Raw genomic sequence first — 17,847 nt, forward strand, 5'->3', positions numbered from 1 at the left:
CAGCTACTCTGTGCTAACGGAGCCGACAATCGTACTTGTAACTTAATTTGTATGCGTCTGCGCAAAGCGAGCGCGAAGGCAATCACTGAACTCCAGCCGTGCAAACCCGCCATCCGGCACGAACTCGCAGCCCCTCCGTGACTCGCTCGCGGCCCCCACTTTTCCTGTGGTCCTTCACATTCTTTCGGGGCTGCCCTTCTCTGCTCGCTAACTTCAATGACTCATGCAGCATATTATGTGGTTAGAATCGACAATGCAAACATACTTCAGGCGTGCAACCCTATCATAGGGCCCGTCCATCCAGCGCAACCCCTGCGGCCATGCTGAGGCGAGCGCATTTCATTGGTTGCTATCCGCAGTCAAATCATCAAGCCTTAACTCCGCGCAATTCCTTGTGCCTAATACCATGCCCTGCTCATCGCCCTGTCCTGCTTGTGAAGCAAGAGTCACCCATAAAACAAATGAGAACCTGGCCTGCCAGCCCGTGCACACGACACGACACGCCTCGCCACTCCGCATCAGGGATGCGCGGTGCAGCTCCAAGCCCCAAGGTGAAGGTTGTGTCCCGGACCCATCGACAGCCCCGTACGCCAGTATCATCGACACAGTCCCGCCTCAACTTTGTACACCGTTAGTATCGTGCGTACGGTAACCTCGTGCGTAATCTATGCGGTGTTTGCAATCTATGTGATGCATCGAACCGCCCAGCCTATCTCATTGGATGAAGCCTGCCGCCGCCTCACGCTTTCGGTCATGCGCCATGAAGGACGCAAGTAGCAGAAGCAGCAGCCGCGGCCGCGCAGACAACACGTCCTCCCAGCCTAGGAAGATAACGCAGCCGATCTTGCGGGCGCAGCTCAGTAGATACCTGCAGGCATGCGGGTGCGGGCATGCAGTGGCATATGACACCCTTTCCTTGCCGCACACCGGTACGCACGACGTGCGGCATAGAAGGCAACGCTAGCACGGTTGGCACAGACAGCATGCATCAAACCAGCACGTGACACGCAGCACGCCCCGCCTCACTCACTTGGCGTTGCTCTCCCGCTCTCCGGCGTCGTGGCCCGGCAGTACGTACTTGGCGGACACGGCGCGCGGGCTAATGGCCGCCAGCAGCTGCAGCAGCACCTGCGTCCGAGATGGAGATGGAGAGGGAAGTGGCGGGTTTAATCAGGAGTAGCGAGCGCAGCTAGGGGCGTGGGCGTGTAGCCCCATGGTATACGGCGTGGGTGGAAAAGGCGGTGAGTGCAGCAGGGCGGGGGCAGAGCGGGGCATGTTGGCGGAAATGAGGAAGGTCGATGCCACAGGGGCGCAGCAAGCTAGCAAACGATAAGCATGCTTGCGCCTCATGCGCAAGCCAGTACACTCCCACACACCTGGCCCTCAGCAAGGCGTGGGTCGCTGAAGCCGGACAAGGGCGTGAACGGCATCGTCGGCGCCACTGCGACCGCAGCCGGCGCCACAGCGTTACTAGCCTCATCTTCCACCTTGCCCTCCGCAGCACTGCTGCCGTTGGCTGCTCCTGCCGCCTCCGCCGCCTCCGCCGCCGCTGTGAGCTTGGCGTTTGCCCAGGCTATGACCGCCTTCTCTACCTCCACGTGTTGCCGCGGATGCCCGTGCCACTGCCCCTGTTGCCCCTGCTGCCCCTGTTGGAAGTGGTGTTGCAGTTGGTGCTGTAGCTGCTGCTGCTGCTGCGGGTGCTGCAGGTGCGTGTGGCGTGGGGATGCAGCGCTGCTTCCCCCTCCGCTGCTGCTGCCCACTCCCCAGGCTCCCCGCGGCTGGCCACTGGGCGCGTGTGCCGGCTGAGGAAGCGCGGACGCGGGCGAGGAAGCGCCCGCTGCAGAGGGCGAGCGGGGTGTCGGGCTGGCCGATGTGGTGGTGGGTGTGGGTGACGGCGCCAGCAGTCCCAGCACCATGCCGGTGTGGTGGTGCATCATCTGGAACACCAGCGACAGGGTGGCGCGGCGCTGGCCCTGTGGCGTGGTGGTGATTGAGCGTTCAAGGAAGAGAGGGTCGACACCGCGCGCATGGCATACACGATTGTCTGCAACACAGCAAAACAGCCACTAGTTTCTCCCACTGGCCCCAAGTCCTGACCCTCCTGCTTCTCTCGTGCAGAGTCCTGGTTTTCATCCCTACTACCCAACGGTGTAGACTGTGTTGAAGAGCACAAGGAAAACATCGCGCAAAGACAGTGTATGCGATGCAGCAAAGCGACGGTGTAGACTGTGTGTGCATGCCCGCATGGTAGTCCCAGCCAATGGCTAAAGGTATGGCATGGTAGCCCCAGCCATAGTCAAGGGTCGTTCCACCCTCCCCTTCCACCCCATGCTGCTACCCTTCCCTGCTACCCCCCGCCGCCAACACCTCCTCCGCGTCACGTGGTGTGGCTGGTCAGGTTTTGGGGCTGGCAGCCCACCACGGCCCACGGGCTGCTCCTCACTCATGACGTCTGCATCCCCTAGTCTGCTTCACGGGCAACCTACCCCACTCCAGCCCCCACCCCAGCACCCCCACTCCAACCCCACACCCGCACCCACCAGCGCCAGGTCCAGTCCGCCGATGTTGACCAGGTGCGGCAGGCCCAGGCGGCCGCCGCACAGCGCCACCACCTGGTTGCAGTTCTGGACCGACAGGATCTTGTGCAGCTGTGTGGAGGCGGCGTGAGGAGGAGGGCGAGGTGGGGTGGGGTGGCCATGGGGTGAGGTGGCGGGGTTGTAAAACACCAGCCCAAACTAAACCAAACCAAGCGAAAGCAGGGTATGGTGGAAGCACAAGGCAGGGGATGAGGCCGCCAACACACCGCGCACACGGCTTTCGCGACCTGCCCTGCCCTGCCCAGCGCAGCCCTGACGTGCGCTGCCCTGACCTGCGCTGCCCTAACCTGCCCTGGCCTGCTGCACAAACCAGCCAACCCTTCAAGCGCGCACGTCGCCAGCCTGTGGCCCCATACTGCGGCCCTACCTTCTCCTTGAAGGGCGGGCGGAAGGTGTCTGCCCAGGTCACGCAGCCGGGCTGGATGGCATCCAGCGCCTGACAGTTGGGCAATGAACAACCCAACAACAGGTTGACGCGCGCTTTGCATACAATAGACGGTAAGCACATTACGCCAACAAGAATGCCCACAACACTACCAGTTTAATTTGCTCTTGTGATGGGTCAGGGCGCCAAAAATGGCATCGTGCAACGCGGCCCATCCAACGCACACCACCACCAAGCGCAGCGGCCCCTCCGGCGCCTCCGGCCCCTCACCAGCAGCAGCGGCCAGCCAGTGGCCACCTCGCGATCGAACAGGCTGCCCACGTGCAGGCGGCCCGGGTCCAGGCTGTTGAGCCACAGCCGCAGCACCCGCTCCTCCTGCCATGAGAACAGCAGGGGCCGGGCCGTGAATGCCATACCCACGTCACGTGGACCTGCTACTGGTCCGCGCTGTGCCTGCGGGCTGTCACGTGAGCAAAAGCAGCCAAAGGACCCCGCCGCACCCCATCCCACCCCGTCCCACCCCATCCCCTCCAGCCCTCCCGCACCTGGCTGTCCCCTTCAAGGTCCTCCGCCTCGCCGCCCCACAGCTCCGACCTCGACACCGAGCGAGAGCCGGCCTTCGCCACGCCGCCGCCGCCGCCGCCGCCGCCGCCACCAAATCCATCCCCTGCAGCACCCTCCCCAACAGGGCCGCCGTCCCCCGCGCCGCCGCTGCCCATGCTGCGCTGCTGCCGCCGCAGCTGCCGCTGCTGGTGCTCCCACGCCACCAGCTTGTTATGCTCCGACAACATGTCGGCAGGGGGGCCCAACACGTGGGGGCCCAACACGTGGGGGCCCAAGCTACGGACACCGCGCAGGTGCGGATGGCCGCCCCAAACCCCGGCGGCGGCGCCGCCGCCGCCAGAGGTTTGGCGCTGCCGCGCATCCGCGGGCAGCGGCGGGGCCGGCGAAGCCGGCGGCGGCTGCATGACAGCGGCTGCCGTCGCCGTGGCAGAAGCGGACACTGCTGCAGCCGACGGCGAGACCGCGCCGGAGTCAGCACTGGCGGCGCCGTCGAAGCCACCTTCGCCCAACGAGAGAGGACAGGAGAGGGGACCACTCACGAGATCGCCCCCCGCCTCCTGCTGCACAGGAGCCTGCTCGCTATGACGCCCGGTCGCCCCCTCTGCATCCTGCCCCTCCACACCACAGCGCGCCTGTCCCTCGGTTGCCGAGGCCACCGCAGTCGAGGCCGCCGCCGATGCCGCAGCGGAGGTGGACGCGAGCAGCACGTGTGCAAGCAGCGCTGAACGCAGGCCGGCGTGGGCCGAGCGGAGGTACTCCGGCCGCAAAGGCGGCAGCGCTGGTGCGCAGGCGCCGCAGGGCGGTGCCGGCAGCGCCGCACGCAGCGCCCTGTCGAGTGCCGTTGCCGCTGCCTCCCACTCGTTTTCGGCGCAGCCGCCATCGCCCAACTCCGAAGCCTTCCCAGCTGCCGCACCTGGCTGCTCCGCCGCTGCCAGCCCCGACCCTTGCCCCTGCCCCGGCCCCGGCACTGGCGCCTGCATGGCCTCTTGCGCTGACCAGACGCAGCCCGCCAACCGAGACCAAGCAGCCGGGGTTGCTAAGAGGGCGGCGCCATCGACAGCAGCGCCGGCGCCTACATCAGGCTCCTGCACCTGCTCTTGCGCCCCATCAGCTGACCCGCCCGGCGCGCCTGCTAGCCGAAACGCCGCCCAGTGCTCCAGTCCTGACACCGCGCGGCGCGCCGCCGTGGTCCCACACGGCGCAGCGTGCGGCGCCGCTTGCGCAGGTCCCGGCCCAGGCGCTGTCGTTGCCGCCAGTGGCGCCTCTGCTAGAGCCGATGACGTCCCAGACACCGCCGCATGTGCCCCTGCCCCTGCAGCAGCACCGCCGGCCCGTGCCCTAGCCCTGGGTCCCGCCGTCACCAGCGCCGTCGGGGCGGGCTGCGGCGGCGGCACTAGCCATTGACGCTGCCCCGGCGGCAAGGCCTGCACCGCCGACTGCCGCAGCACCTCGAGCACGAACTCCGTCACCGCGCCCGCCTGCAGCGGAACACAGCAGCACACACGGCGTGATCTTACGTCCACACGTTCCAGGCAACACACACCGTTGCAACGACCCCGGCATAAGTAGCCTCGGAACCCCCCGGCACACACACTAAGGGTATGCTCCGCCCCGAGCTGGCATCGAGTCTTTTGCCGCTTTGTCCTTGGGCTGGCTTATTTCTGCTTGGAACTGACTACCCCATGCTCCGCAACGCCGCCCCCACCTCTCCGGCCTGAAGCGCCTCCGGCGCAATGCCCGCCACGTCACATCCCTGGGCCGTGGCGCAGCTGCGACACAGCTGGCAGTTCTCCTCCGCCTCCTCCGCCGTCAGGCGACCCAGCGCCCCTGGCCGGCAGGCGGCAGCCACCTCGCCAGCCCAGGCCGCGCCAGGCTGTGCGGCGCCGTCAGCTCCGCCGGCTCCACCACTGACGCCGATGACGACTTCGGCGGCTGCGCCGGCGGCTCTGCCCCCTCCGCCGCCGGCGGCTCCGACGCCGCTGCGCGGGCTGGTCGCCGCGCTGCCGCTGCCGGTGTTGATGGCGCGCTCATCCAGGCTGCCCGGGATTGCGGCGCTCAACAGCTTGCTGCAGGCGCATGGGAGACAGTGCGACACGGATGGCGTATATGGTTGCAACGTATGGTAAGTCGGGCGGCTGCCAGGAGATCTGGCACTCACAGACCTTTGTCGCCCTTCCGTCCCACTACCGTGCCCCTCACCAGAGTAGAAAGCCTGTGCGAATCAGCGGCGATATGTCCACGCTGGCGTCGTGTGACGCTGATAGATAGCGCAGAACAAACCGGCTCTCCGCAGATTCTGGCCAGTGGGAAGCAGGTGGCTGCGGCTGCACGGGGAGCGGCTCAGCGACAGGCGGGGGGCTCCTGGCTGACACAGCCGCCACCTCCAGGGGCTCCGCCACCTCCAGCGCTGACTTGACCTGAGGCAGCGGTCCCAAACCTAGCTCTTTCGGCGATGTTGGCTCATCCGCATATGCCGTTCTTGGCGTTAGCGAAAGCGGTTTGAGCTCCACGCCTTCAGTATGCTTCTCGACAAGCTCATTCTCCGCGGCCGGCGCTTTCTCTTTAGCTCGCCGCCGAGATGACGCTGGGCTCCTAAGCAATCCCAAAAGAAGCGACGACATTCTGTCCGATGGCTGCCGCGGGCCTCACGGGAATAAACTGAACAATCAACGTGCGCTCAGCTGCGCCGAACCCGTATCATTACGTTCTTACATTGCTGTGGAGGGAAGTTCGTAACAAAGAATGAAACGGTAGGTGCCTGTTGGCAAAACTAGGTGCCAGCGCTGCAGGCCCCGAGCTGGTTAGGACTTGGCCCTACGCTGGTTAAAGCGATTGGTGACGACTGCAAAGAGAACGTGGAGTATGAAAACAGCAGGTTACAGCGAGCCTGCGATCACATCAAGCCTGGGCCCCGTCATTGCGCAACACCCACATCCAGTCCGATCCGCCTCCACCGCGTGTGTCGTCAACTCATTTGTACTCAACGCAGCCCGTGGTCCATACACGGTTGCCCAACGTTGTGCACAGGGCATTACCAAGGCCAAAACAGACACACGAACACAAACTCAAGCTTTGCGTGTCCACAACACGTATTTATGCGCGCGCCCGGACGGTTGGTACCCGCGGCACCGACCCCTTCCCTCCTTTGCTCAACACTGAGCGCTTTAACCCTAACCTTTTGAGTCAGCGCTCAGGGTCAAGCCGGGTCCGTTCTCAACACACACAAATGAAAGGGTGCCTGCCACAACGCCCAGCACGCATGCCTCTTCCACGCATGCCGCTCAGCTCGCTCCGCACCCACCCTCAACCCACAGCCCCTCCTCCTCTTCCTCCTCCTCCTCCTCCTCCTCCTCCACCTCCTCCAAACCAGTCCTGGCGCACCCTGCGCACAGCGCCCGCTCAGCCCACCTCCATGCCGTCCGGCTTGCCCCCGTTTGCCTCCCCTCCTGCTCCTGCTTGCCCGCCGTCCACCCGAATCTCGGAGGGCAGGTGCCCGGTCTTCAGCGCCTCCTCCAGCCGCTGGATCTCCTCGAGCGTCTGCGCGTTGGCGATGGCCGCCTTGATCGCCACCATCTGCTCCTGGCTGGGCGCCGACGTGGCGGCGGCGGCGGCGGACGATGCGGCCGCGTCCTCCTCCATGGCGCCCGCGCCCTGCTCCGCGCCGCCGTTCTGCGGTGGGTGGAGAGTGCGTTGAAAGTGGGTCGGAAGTGGGTTGGGAGGGGAGAGGGTGGCGGTGGGATCGCTGCTGAGGAGCGCGCGCAGTTATACGTCCGCAGCGCCATGCATGTCGGCTGGGTCCCTGACACCGCGGTCGAGTGACTTGCAGCCCCGCGTCATGACAGCTCCGCTCTTGTGGCACACGCAGGACAAGCTTGCCTTAGCCAGCACTGCAGGCCGACGCTGGGCGCCCCCTGGCCATATGCCTGCCCTCGCCACGTACTTCAACACACTCCCCAATGAGCCAACCCATCAGTCCAGCCAGACCCGTCCGGTACACTGCACCGCCCGCAACCCTGCCTGCATCACGCTGCACCACCCTTCTCGCCTCCCTGGCACCTCGAGATCCACACCACTGCACGCACTCACCGCCACGCCCGCCTGCTGCTTCGCCGCCGCCAGGTCCTCGTCCGGCTCAAAGGTATTGGAGGCGTGCGCCGTCTGCGCCTCCTCACTGGAGAACAGCGCCTTGGCAGCGTCGCGCTCCTGTAGGCGTGGTGGTGGAGAGTGGTGGTGAGTGCCGGTAGATGGTTATGTTGACGAGAGGGTGAACGGGTGCGGGGTTCCGGGGACCAACGCCATCATGCAGGGTGGGAGCGGCAAGGGACGGTCGCGATGGTGACCACATGGGCTGTCATGCAAGGAGGCAGGCGCGCGATACACGGATTGCGCAGACCGCACCCGCACACCACAAAAGCCAGCGCACGCACACGCCTGGCGCGTGCCCCCAACACCCAGTGCCATTTCGCGCTGCCATGCGTGCGCCGGCGCCATCGCAACTCCTGCCCTCTCTCACCTTCTGCTTCACCTTCTTGAAGTCCAGCACTTTCAACCGCGGCAGCTTGCTGATCACATACAGCCTGACAGCAGCAGGCCAGACAGGAGGAAAGCAACAGGACAATGGGCTCAGCGGACCACCATGCATAAAGTCGAGTTGGCTGCAGAGCACGTGAATTTGCTCACTGGCCACACACGCTGGCGGGACGCACCGGGCGCACTGATGTAAACCAGTACTGCGCGCGTGCGCGAATCGTGCGTTTCGCGTGGCAGCCGGTGCTGACAGCAAAGCTGCTTGTTCTGTCCCAGCACCTGGCGCGACAATCGCTACCACTACCAACACAACCACCGCTCGTACTAACACGGCCACAGGCCCTGCGCTCGGTGACAAACAGCCCTGGGTCCCTGCCGCATAAGACCACCTCGACAGCGTCCGCTCCTCATTCGCTTCTCCAGTCCCACCTCGCCTGCCCAGTCCCACCTCGCCCTGCCCAGCCAGCCCCCAGGCACCTGCGTGCCACCCTCCACCCTGCCGCACACGCGACGCAACACGGCCCGGCCCGGCGCGGCGCTCACCGGTAGTTGGGTTTCGTCATCACGGGGTTCCCGTGCAACGACAGGTGCTCCAGCTTGCTGAGCGTCGCAAGCGGGTCAATGTCCTGCGGGGTGCGCATAGCCGCGGCAGCACGGTATGCAGCAGCGGCCGAGGGTTCAGGGCACAACGCAGCCGTGTGATTGCGTCCCGGTGGCTCCCTGCCTGAGGACCCAGGCTTCGCGTAAAACGATGGAAACCGGTCAGAGCCCCCGCTGAGCCGCCGCGCGAGGCGGCAAGATGGTGCAGACCCGCTGTCGGCTGCTGCTGCCACCGACTGTGCACAGCCCGGCAGTCACAGGCGCCCGCGGCGACATGTCGGGTCACTGGCGCTCTGCCCTGGGCTATGCTGGTCTCAACGCGCGCCCGGCAGCATCCTGCCGCGGCGTCCAACTGCCCTTTGCTGATCTGCACACGCCGGCTCGGAGCCCCCCCGAGCTCCCTTGATGCGCTGGTACGGCCCCACGGTCCGGTAGTAGCACACCGCAGCCGTGGGGCGCGCGCGTAATCCGCAGAACCGCACCACCAGGTACTACCGGTTGGTGCAACATCCCTCGGCACCTTGTGCAGCCCACCCAGAACCCCACCTGGAGGTTGTTTATCCGGTTGTTGGTCAGAATGAGCGTCTCCAGGCTCGGGATGAACTCTGTCAATGTCAGGGTAAGAACGTTGCAGAGCGGCACAGGGTGCTGATCGTGCCAGTCACCGCGTGCGTAACCCCCCGGGGGCAACATGGCACCCCTCCTCCGCGCTGACTGACCTTCAAGCCCTCTTGCGATTCTCGCCACGCGGTTGTTGTTCAGCAGCAGCTGCTTTAACCGCAGCAGCTTGGGAAAGCCGTCCACGCGGACGATGGCGTTGTCCGAGAGGTCGATGCTATCGAATTGGTTCTGCGGTCGGGACCACCAAGCCAGGTGTTCTTTCAGTGCTCGCAACCGGCCTGAAAGTTCGTTACTGCAGCTGTCAGTGGCTCCAGTCAAGGTGTTCCCGCTCTAGAAAGCCGCCAGACCTCCCGCGCTGAGAGCTCCGCACCTGAGTCGCGCCCAGGTTCTCTATTGCCGCAATTTTGTTTCCTACAGCCGCAAGAAATCATGAATGGTAAAGCCGTTGGACAGTCACAGCTGACGCTGGTGATCTTGCTGGTGCCTACCGCGGAGGTCAATCTCGTAGAACTTAATGCAGCTCATGTACTGCGGGCTCCGCATGATAAGTTCAGCGGTAAGTCGGCCCGGCAGCCTCGGCCCCGCGGGTGCGGGTGGCCGCTGCTCCGCCATCCTTTCCTAGGCCTATAAACGTGGACCGTGGTAATTTATGGTTGACGCATTCGAGCCTAGGGAAATAGTTTGAGGGCAGGTGCCTAGCAAATAGTCAAAGGGGCCCGGGCTCAGTCGCACTCTTGAGCACCCGCATGGGGCTCCTGGGCCCCAGCATTCACACCCCATAAATAAAGCCTTGAGACCAAACGCGTTCACACGCTACAAACACTCACTTGACGTAAACTCCAACACAACTCTGAGCACGCAAAGACACACGTTTCGACGTCACAGGCACTCGCGACACAACACCACTGTGCAACTCGCTGTTTTCCTTCCCGCACCCGGCACCTTCATCAAACTACAGCCATGCCGCCCGTCAAGGCCCCTGTTGCCGATGCCCCGGCCAGCCCGGCGCTGAGTGCTCTTTCCAAAGCATCGTACGCGCTGTTCCTTGAAGCTGCCGCGGGAACCGGGGGAAAGGGATGCTTTCTTAGCCCCATGAGCATCATTTACGCACTCACGCTGGCCCTCAACGGCGCGGGTGAGTCGTTCGACCTTTTTGGGAAGTTAGACTCGAAACCGTCGAGCTTGTCGGGGGACCGCAGGCGTCGCTAGTTGCGCACCGGGTGGCCATACAAGCAACACGTGATAGTAGTTAAGAGCAAAAAAGGTTGCAGGGCGGGCTGCCGCACTGGTATCGACACAGTATTGTAGAACCGCCCCGCACGCGCCCTCCCCCCCCCCCCACCCCCACCCCCCCACACACCCCTCCACCACGTGCCTTACTCGCCTTCCCTCCCCGTCAGGCCCCAAGACGTCCACGCACTCGGAGCTGCTGGCAGCCATTGCCGGCGGCGCCGAGAACGCCGCCAACTTGGGTGAGGGCGACCTGAACTCGGAGCTGGGCCGCACCATGACGCTGCTGAACGGAGCCGGCGCCGGCGCGGCCGAGGGCTCCGCCTCCCGCATGGTGCTCGCCAACAGCGTGTGGACGCACCGCGGCACCACGCTGCGTAAGGAGTACGTGGACGCCATGCAGTCGCTGTTCGACGCCACTGCGCGCGAGGCGGTGAACGGCGCCAAGGACGTGAACGCCTGGGTGGAGGGCGTGACCAAGGGCATGATCAAGGACCTGGTACAAACCGACCAGTGAGTACGGCACCGTACGGCAGTGCGGGCATTGGAGGGTGGTGTGGGCACGGGCGTGCTGAATGCGGGGCGGGGTTCCAGGCATGACTCGCATGAGGAAGGGGGGAGGCTCGTGCCGATATTGTGCTGTGCGCAAATCTGCACCCCGACACGGCTGCTATCAACTGCTGCTGCCACATCTGCCACCCAATCTGCCAAAACACCGTGCCAACACGCCTTCTGCTCCAATACCTCTGACATCTGCCAACCAACCTGCTACGCAGGTGGGACGCCATCCTGGCCAACGCCATTTACTTCAAGGGGTTCTGGACGCACGCCTTCAAGAAGGAGTGAGTTGGGGGAGCATGAGGCTGTTGCAGCAGGGGCTCTTGTCCAGGTCCATCACCGGCAGGCGTGCTTGTTCGGTACCCGCTACTCATCGGTGCGGCTGGCGGGTCGGAATGCACAAAGTCTCCGCTTATTGACAACACGCCCTGTAGGCCTGTACTGCAGTGAAGAAGCCCAGCCCGCGTCCCAAACCGTGCCTCAACTGCCCCTCGAACCCCGCTCCCCCACCCCCAACCCCAGGGACACCTTTCCTGGCGAGTTCACCACGGGCGCCAAGGCCACCAAGGAGGTTCCCTTCATGTGCAAGAACTTCGAGGCGCAGGACCGCATTACCGCCGTGCGCAAGGTGGGCAGTCGTGACAGGGCGTTTGCGGGAGAAAAAGTTTGCGTGTCAAGGGGCCTGGGCGCGGCCCACAGAACGCTGCAGCCACTGCTGAGGGGATGACGAACTACCCTGGCTTGCTATGGACTTCTGTTGCACTATTCCGGCATGTAAATCTGCTGACCTGTCCGCCGGCCTGCCTCGCAGGAGGGTCTGTACGACGCAGTGGCGCTGCCGTACAAGGGCGACGCCTTCAGCGCCATCGCGCTGCTGCCGGCGGTGGGCGTGGCCATGGAGGCGGCGCTCAAGGACTGGGGCTCGGGGCCGCAGGTGGGTGTGGCGGGACCGTGCAGGGTGGGCGAGTGAGCAAGGGGGCGGGTTGGGAGGGGTGGGATGGAATGGGCTGAGGGGTACCAATTTGGTTTGAAGCGGTATCTGTTGAGAGGACAGAACCTGAGCTACAGCGCCGGGCAGCGAGGGGTCATTTACGCACGTGGCATTTGTTAAAGAGCACAAGGGAAGGAAACGCGCAGGACCATGCATGCATGCAAGACAGTGTGTGGAAATCCTAGGTGTGTGCATACGTTGTTGCCGTGTGCAGGAGCTGCGCCCGGTGGGCAAGTGCTTTGTCAAGCTGCCCAAGTTCAAGGTAGAGAGCCAGCTCAGCCTTAAGACCGTGCTGCACAAGCTCGGCGTCAAGCAGGCATTCGGAGGTAGCGCCGACTTCAGCCGCCTCAGCGACACCAAGATGTTTGTCAGCGACGTCGTTCACAAGGTAAGGGCGCGCATGGATGCATCGATGGTACGGTATGCATGGTGCCAGGATGGCGATAGAGTGTGTGCGGGCGGGGGGCAGCCGATGCAGCATGGGGCCCTGGGCGAGCCCATGGTCCTTCAGCCCTCTCTCTGGTCACCAGATTGAAGGGTAGCCTGCCTGCATCTTCCCTGGCGCTCCTCTCCTGGCACGGACTCGTCAACCACCGAACGAACGTCCCCTGTGCCAAACGAACGTTGCCTTTGCCTGTTGCTGCTGCGCAGGCCGTGGTGGAGGTGGACGAGGAGGGCACGGTGGCGGCCGCCGCCACCGCCGTCATGATGCTGCGCTGTGCGCTGCCGATGCCCACGCCCGAGTTCATTTTCAACCGCCCCTTCGCCTTCATCATCATGCACACCCCCACCGGCCTGCCCGCGTTCGTGGGCACCGTGAACGACCCCAGCCAGTGAGCAGCGGCGCAGGAGGAGGCTGGGTGGTCAGCGCACAACAAGCCGGGAGGCTGCCGTACATGTTGCTAAGTGTTGACAGGGGCATTTGAGTTAACTGGGTGTGCATTTGTTGACGTAATGTTGACGTGAGGCGTTGGCGGGAGCATGGTTATGTTTGTTGGGACTGCTGGAGACGTGACACACCTTGGTAGCAGGGCCATGCGGGCATGTCTGTGTTTTTGTTTCTGTGGTGCGTGCTTGTCTGTGCTGTAGATAAGTGAGGCTCGTGTAGGTACCGTGCACGTTTACATTTTGTTAGCACAACGCATCGTGCCGTCGTTTTGAATAAGAATAGCATGCACGCTCTACACCGCCCGGCCGGACACGCCTGCACACATGCGCCGTTGGCCCAGCCCGAGCCCTCGGGGACTTGGGGTTGCTATTATACCTATTTGCTTAAGTACTACGGACCACTCATCGAAAGGTTAACCCGCAAAGGTGGTGCTAAATTCCAAAGTGGCGTACACTCGAACCTCGGAAGCCAGACTCAAATCTGTAACAGCCCGCCTCGCCTTGCAACTTGCAAGCTCCATCTGCCCTTTCACGTGATAAGCCACGGCACGTAGCGCGCCGGATATTTTGCATCGCTCCACATTCAGCTGCTGATACATCACTGCCGGCCACAACTGGCAGCGGCGCGTGTCAAAGGGATCGGCCGTCGATGGCCCAGCATTCCACGCAGCACCCTGCCGCACTTAAAGCTGGGCCCTGAAGGCGGCCTGTCGCCCAAGATCTTCGCCACTGCGCGCTTACTCGCCGGACCTGCATCGCAGCGCGACATGAGCACAGCAAGGCGCCACACCGCAGATTAGGGACGGTCGCCACGTGCAGTACAGCGCAACGAGATCAATTAGCTGTAGCTGGTGCTCGTGCCGCCACCTGGCATGTAAAAGCATGGAAGAGCTGCTTGAATGCGTTCACGCGAATGGTCGCGTGAATGCGCCCCAGCAATAGCTCCGCGCGTGACGACCCCCTGAGCTCAGGCCAGGCGACCCGCGTCCACGCTCCCTGCACCCAGGGCGCTGCTGGCTCCCGTCAAGGACGGACCGCCGGCCTTACGTCACGTTCTGTGCGTTGTGCAGTCGGTTGAGGGTTCTGCCCGCGCCACCCAGGGAGGCGCTTACAGGGAGGCGCCGGCAAAACCCTCACCCTGTCACACAACACCCAGAGCACGATTCATGGACGGCGGTCCATCCTTACCCAAGCACATCTAGGCCGCTGCGCTGCGTCCATCACCGGATCCACCGCCCAGCGCCCTATGCAGCGAGCTGCACCCCGCCTCTCCTGTGCTGTTCCGCCCCGCCTCTTCCGTTCCCCACCCCACCCCTCCGTCTCCCATGACTTGCCGCCGCCTCCCGCTCCCCTCCGACCCCGCCTGGTCCACCCCACTTCACACTGCGCGCGCCCCCCACTTCACACCGCGCCCGCAGGCCCCCACCCACTTGGGCATAGACTGGCCCGCCAGGATGAGCTGCTCCAGCTGCTGCTGCACCGCCCCCGTCGTGGCGCCCTGTACGTTGACCGACTTCTCAGCGCCGAAGTCTGCGTATGTGTATGTGTGCCGGGGGGCAGGGGGGCAGGCGGACGTTAGGTGGGGTTGCAAACCGTGTGCGGCCGTAAGCCAAGGTTGCTAGAGGTCGCCCCTCGCGGCGTGTATGCAGCAGGTGGGGCCTGCTCCAGGTCCCGCTGATGGATGCGTTGGTCGCGCCAGCCCCCTGACACGAGACAGCGACTCCCCCCTAACCCTGGGCTCACCGTAGCGCGCTGTGAGCGACGCCTCGGTGCCCGCGCACTCGCGGATGAGGATGGGGAAGTGCGGGTTCGCCTTCTTCATCTCCGCATAGTTAGCAACGATGAAGTCCCTGCGCGAGTGCGTGCAGCATCCGGCGTGAGGACATTTGCTCACCGGAGCACGCCTTCCCGCTCACTTACCGAACACCCTTGCTCCCCGCCGAAGTCTGGCACAGGTGAATCCTGCGATTAGAAAGCGCGCAGGCTCAGTCTTCTAGTTCCGAGAAGGCGCAATCAGCGCAGAGCTGGTCCTGGGCTAAGATAGCCGCACCTAAGCTCCTGCATGCTCTTGGAAAGAGAGTTGCGCCAAGCCATGGTGCTCAGTAAGCCGCTAGGGGCCGAACAACGCAAAACCCTGCCAAGAGCCTTCTCCCACGCTTGGGCCCTTCGGTAGCGTTTATCTTGCTATTCTATAGTTTGTGCACTTCCGTCCGGTGGTGCACCCGCAGCACTAAACCAAATCGCCCCACCGGCCCCATGCAGCATTTCCGTCTGTGCTCTTTGTTATGCTGGCCTAGCCCCAAGTCAAAAATGATTAGCAAACAATAACTCAAAGGACTGCCTTGCACATCACCGTGAATCATTTAGCACAACCCTTCGCCTGCCGCCTCCACAGAACTGACGCGCTGAGCCGAATTCGCGTTTCTGCCAAGCTCAGACCTTACATCTTACTCGCTAAAAGCTTACAAGAATGGGGAAAATGAAGAAGACCCGGAAATTTGCCGAGGTGAAGCGGATGCTGAACCCAAAGGACGCAGAGTAAGTCGCGCAGTCGCGGCGGCCCCCCGTCCCCAGCTGAGCCAGCGTCACGGCCTGACGTCACGCTTCATTGCAGACCGCCGGCCAAGCGTCAGAAGACGGAGAAGAAGGAGGACGAGGTCCGCCACGTGTGAGTGCAGCAGCGGCGCTCTGCCCTAGCACGCTGGCCACAGCCAAAACCCTGAGCGTCAATCGTTGGGCATGCTCTCACACATCATGCTGCTCCCGACTTGTCACCTCCCTGTTGCTGCCCACGTGGTGCTGCAGTGAGAAGGTGTCGTCGGCGCTGTTCTTCCGCTACAACACGCAGCTGGGGCCGCCGTATCAGGTGCTGGTGGACACCAACTTTATCAACTTCTCCATCAAGAACAAGGTGCGCTGGGGCTGGGGCAGAACACCAAGGGTCTAGCGAGCACTATGCTAGTCTGCGTGCCCGGTTGAAGCGTTGGCAGGGGCCGGGCGAGGGCCGGTCGCGGCAGCGGCGAAGGAAACACGTCGCAGTATTGCTGGGGCGCCGTCTCAGCACCTAGCAGCCTGTCTCGTCCCTCTTGCCACCACCTGCAGCAACCCGCACAGCGCGGCACAGCATACTTCACATATACCGTAGCCATTCTGCTGCCGCCTCCCTCCCAACCCACATCGCAAACTCCGCCTCCCCCACTCCCTCCCTCCCCTGACCCAGATCGACCTGGTCCGCGGCATGGTGGACTGCCTGTACGCCGAGTGCAAGCCCTGCATCACCGACTGCGTGCTGGCGGAGCTGGAGAAGCTGGGCCAGAAGTACCGCGTGGCGCTCAAGGTGGCCAAGGTGAGAGGCGGATGGGAGCGCTGGGGGGAGGGCGTGGTGGTGGAAGTGGGTGGTGGAGGGGCGGTAGGGGTCCGTTAACTCCAAGCGCAATGAACGGAGTGTGTGTGTGTGGGGGGCAGAGAGCCGCGGGGTTGTGGGGCGCGCGGGTTAGCACGTCATGTTTGCAAGGCAGCTGAACGCGCCGGGGAGCTGGAGAGCTGGAGGGGGCGGCTGGCAGAGTCTGGTTTGTGTCGTGGTGCGGCGGTGCGAGGACGGGCGGGGATGGGTGGGGACGTGAGGGACAGGCGGCAGGCGGCGTGTCTCTGTCAGCAGGTGGTGTATCACTGCAGCCAGACAGGGTGGAGCTCTGGCGACGGCGGGCAGTTGCTGACACAGGGCCTCGGCGTGCCGGCCCTTCCCAACTCCTACACGATGCAAATCTCCGGATGCCACCGCACCACGCACTCGTTCGCGCGTCACATGCCCTCTGGGCTTCCGCAACACACACGCCGCCCACAGGACCCGCGCGTTGAGCGGCTGCCGTGCACGCACAAGGGCACGTACGCGGATGACTGCATCTGCCAGCGCGTGCAGCAGCACAGGTGCTACATCGTGGCCACGTGCGACCGCGACCTGCGCCGACGCATCCGCAAGGTGGGGCGGGAGCCGGCAAGGAGGCGTGGGCTGTGGACGAAGGAGGGAGGGAAGCGGGAGGCGTGGGCGGTAGACAGGTGGCGGGGTCCTTGCCGCCTGGGTGAAGCTGGGAGGGGCAGGCTTGGGGCCGAAGCAGAGGCGGCGTTGCAGCTGCCCTGGTCGTGAGCTCTGGAATATGCTCCGTTGGCATTGTGCATGTGACGCAAACGTGTGGTCCTTATATCTGAACCTGCTTGTTTGCATCATCGGCCTGCTCGCAGATTCCCGGCGTGCCCATCATGTTCCTCCAGTCGCACCGCTACTCCATTGAGCGGTTGCCGGAGGCCACCATGGGCGGCGCACCCAAGTAGTAGTGGGCGCCGTACCTGTGCCATTGTGTTAGTGATAGTTTAGCTCTGCGGGTCTTTGTTATGTTGCTTAGCGTGGTGGTATGTGGTAAAGTGCTGCGGCTATAGCGGTGTGCTGGCGGCGGCGGCGGTGGCGGAGGAGTGTCGCGCGCGGAAGGATGTGGGGGAAGACTTGATGCGTTTACTGGGCTGCGTCTGTTGCGCGCAGGCCCGTGTTACACGTTGAGTGACCACCCGAAGTGCAGAATGGAGGTTGGTTCAAGGATTCCACCAAGTGTGAGACTCAACAGGGGGCGGAACGGGGTGTTTTAATGAAGGTGGGGGACATGGGGCACTGCGGCGCGAAGGCCATTTCATGCGGCGAGACGATTCTGGGAAATCATTGTATGATTGCGTGTATGCTTGTGTGGCCTTTAAGGACGTGCTATATGGGCTGTGCTGGAAGTTCTTTGCTTTCGAGACTGCACGCAAGGGGCTATTCGCTGAATATGACGACAGTATGCGAAACAAAACAATGTAGCATATCGAATTTATGTAGAAGGAACTGAATTGACGAGGAC

At 63.6% G+C, this 17,847-nt stretch overlaps 5 protein-coding genes across 5 annotated transcripts; 2 read left to right on the forward strand and 3 right to left on the reverse strand.

The window, feature by feature from the left end:
• Window positions 1–29: 29 nt before the first annotated feature.
• On the reverse strand, window positions 30–6,359 carry CHLRE_16g679650v5 (uncharacterized protein). Its single transcript, XM_001695825.2, has 9 exons — window positions 5,746–6,359; window positions 5,252–5,612; window positions 3,528–5,024; window positions 3,253–3,357; window positions 2,965–3,033; window positions 2,541–2,648; window positions 1,377–1,973; window positions 1,031–1,128; window positions 30–868 (listed from the first exon to the last, which is right to left on the reverse strand). The coding sequence occupies exons 1-9, from the start codon at window positions 6,165–6,167 to the stop codon at window positions 715–717; spliced, it is 3,411 nt and encodes a 1,136-aa protein (XP_001695877.2). The 5' UTR covers window positions 6,168–6,359; the 3' UTR covers window positions 30–714.
• Window positions 6,360–6,410: 51 nt separating this feature from the next.
• On the reverse strand, window positions 6,411–9,989 carry CHLRE_16g679600v5 (uncharacterized protein). Its single transcript, XM_043071388.1, has 8 exons — window positions 9,783–9,989; window positions 9,665–9,705; window positions 9,393–9,522; window positions 9,220–9,278; window positions 8,617–8,699; window positions 8,060–8,123; window positions 7,633–7,749; window positions 6,411–7,215 (listed from the first exon to the last, which is right to left on the reverse strand). Exons 1-8 carry the CDS (start codon window positions 9,904–9,906, stop codon window positions 6,946–6,948), a joined length of 888 nt encoding a protein of 295 aa, XP_042916035.1. The 5' UTR covers window positions 9,907–9,989; the 3' UTR covers window positions 6,411–6,945.
• Window positions 9,990–10,126: 137 nt separating this feature from the next.
• Window positions 10,127–12,641, forward strand: CHLRE_16g679550v5 (uncharacterized protein). The gene is made up of 7 exons (XM_043071386.1): window positions 10,127–10,429; window positions 10,695–11,037; window positions 11,301–11,366; window positions 11,605–11,710; window positions 11,894–12,016; window positions 12,288–12,461; window positions 12,604–12,641. The coding sequence occupies exons 1-7, from the start codon at window positions 10,255–10,257 to the stop codon at window positions 12,613–12,615; spliced, it is 999 nt and encodes a 332-aa protein (XP_042916036.1). The 5' UTR covers window positions 10,127–10,254; the 3' UTR covers window positions 12,616–12,641.
• Window positions 12,642–12,643: 2 nt separating this feature from the next.
• On the reverse strand, window positions 12,644–15,159 carry CHLRE_16g679500v5 (uncharacterized protein). Its single transcript, XM_001695823.2, has 5 exons — window positions 15,012–15,159; window positions 14,882–14,923; window positions 14,705–14,811; window positions 14,392–14,491; window positions 12,644–13,711 (listed from the first exon to the last, which is right to left on the reverse strand). The coding sequence occupies exons 1-5, from the start codon at window positions 15,053–15,055 to the stop codon at window positions 13,699–13,701; spliced, it is 306 nt and encodes a 101-aa protein (XP_001695875.1). The 5' UTR covers window positions 15,056–15,159; the 3' UTR covers window positions 12,644–13,698.
• Window positions 15,160–15,289: 130 nt separating this feature from the next.
• CHLRE_16g679450v5 (uncharacterized protein) lies at window positions 15,290–17,838 on the forward strand. The gene is made up of 6 exons (XM_043071384.1): window positions 15,290–15,499; window positions 15,576–15,629; window positions 15,767–15,872; window positions 16,182–16,307; window positions 16,806–16,940; window positions 17,201–17,838. Exons 1-6 carry the CDS (start codon window positions 15,432–15,434, stop codon window positions 17,288–17,290), a joined length of 579 nt encoding a protein of 192 aa, XP_042916037.1. The 5' UTR covers window positions 15,290–15,431; the 3' UTR covers window positions 17,291–17,838.
• Window positions 17,839–17,847: the final 9 nt, after the last annotated feature.

Source organism: Chlamydomonas reinhardtii, chromosome 16, assembly GCF_000002595.2.
Source record: "Chlamydomonas reinhardtii strain CC-503 cw92 mt+ chromosome 16, whole genome shotgun sequence".
NCBI classification, from domain to species: Eukaryota; Viridiplantae; Chlorophyta; class Chlorophyceae; order Chlamydomonadales; family Chlamydomonadaceae; genus Chlamydomonas; species Chlamydomonas reinhardtii.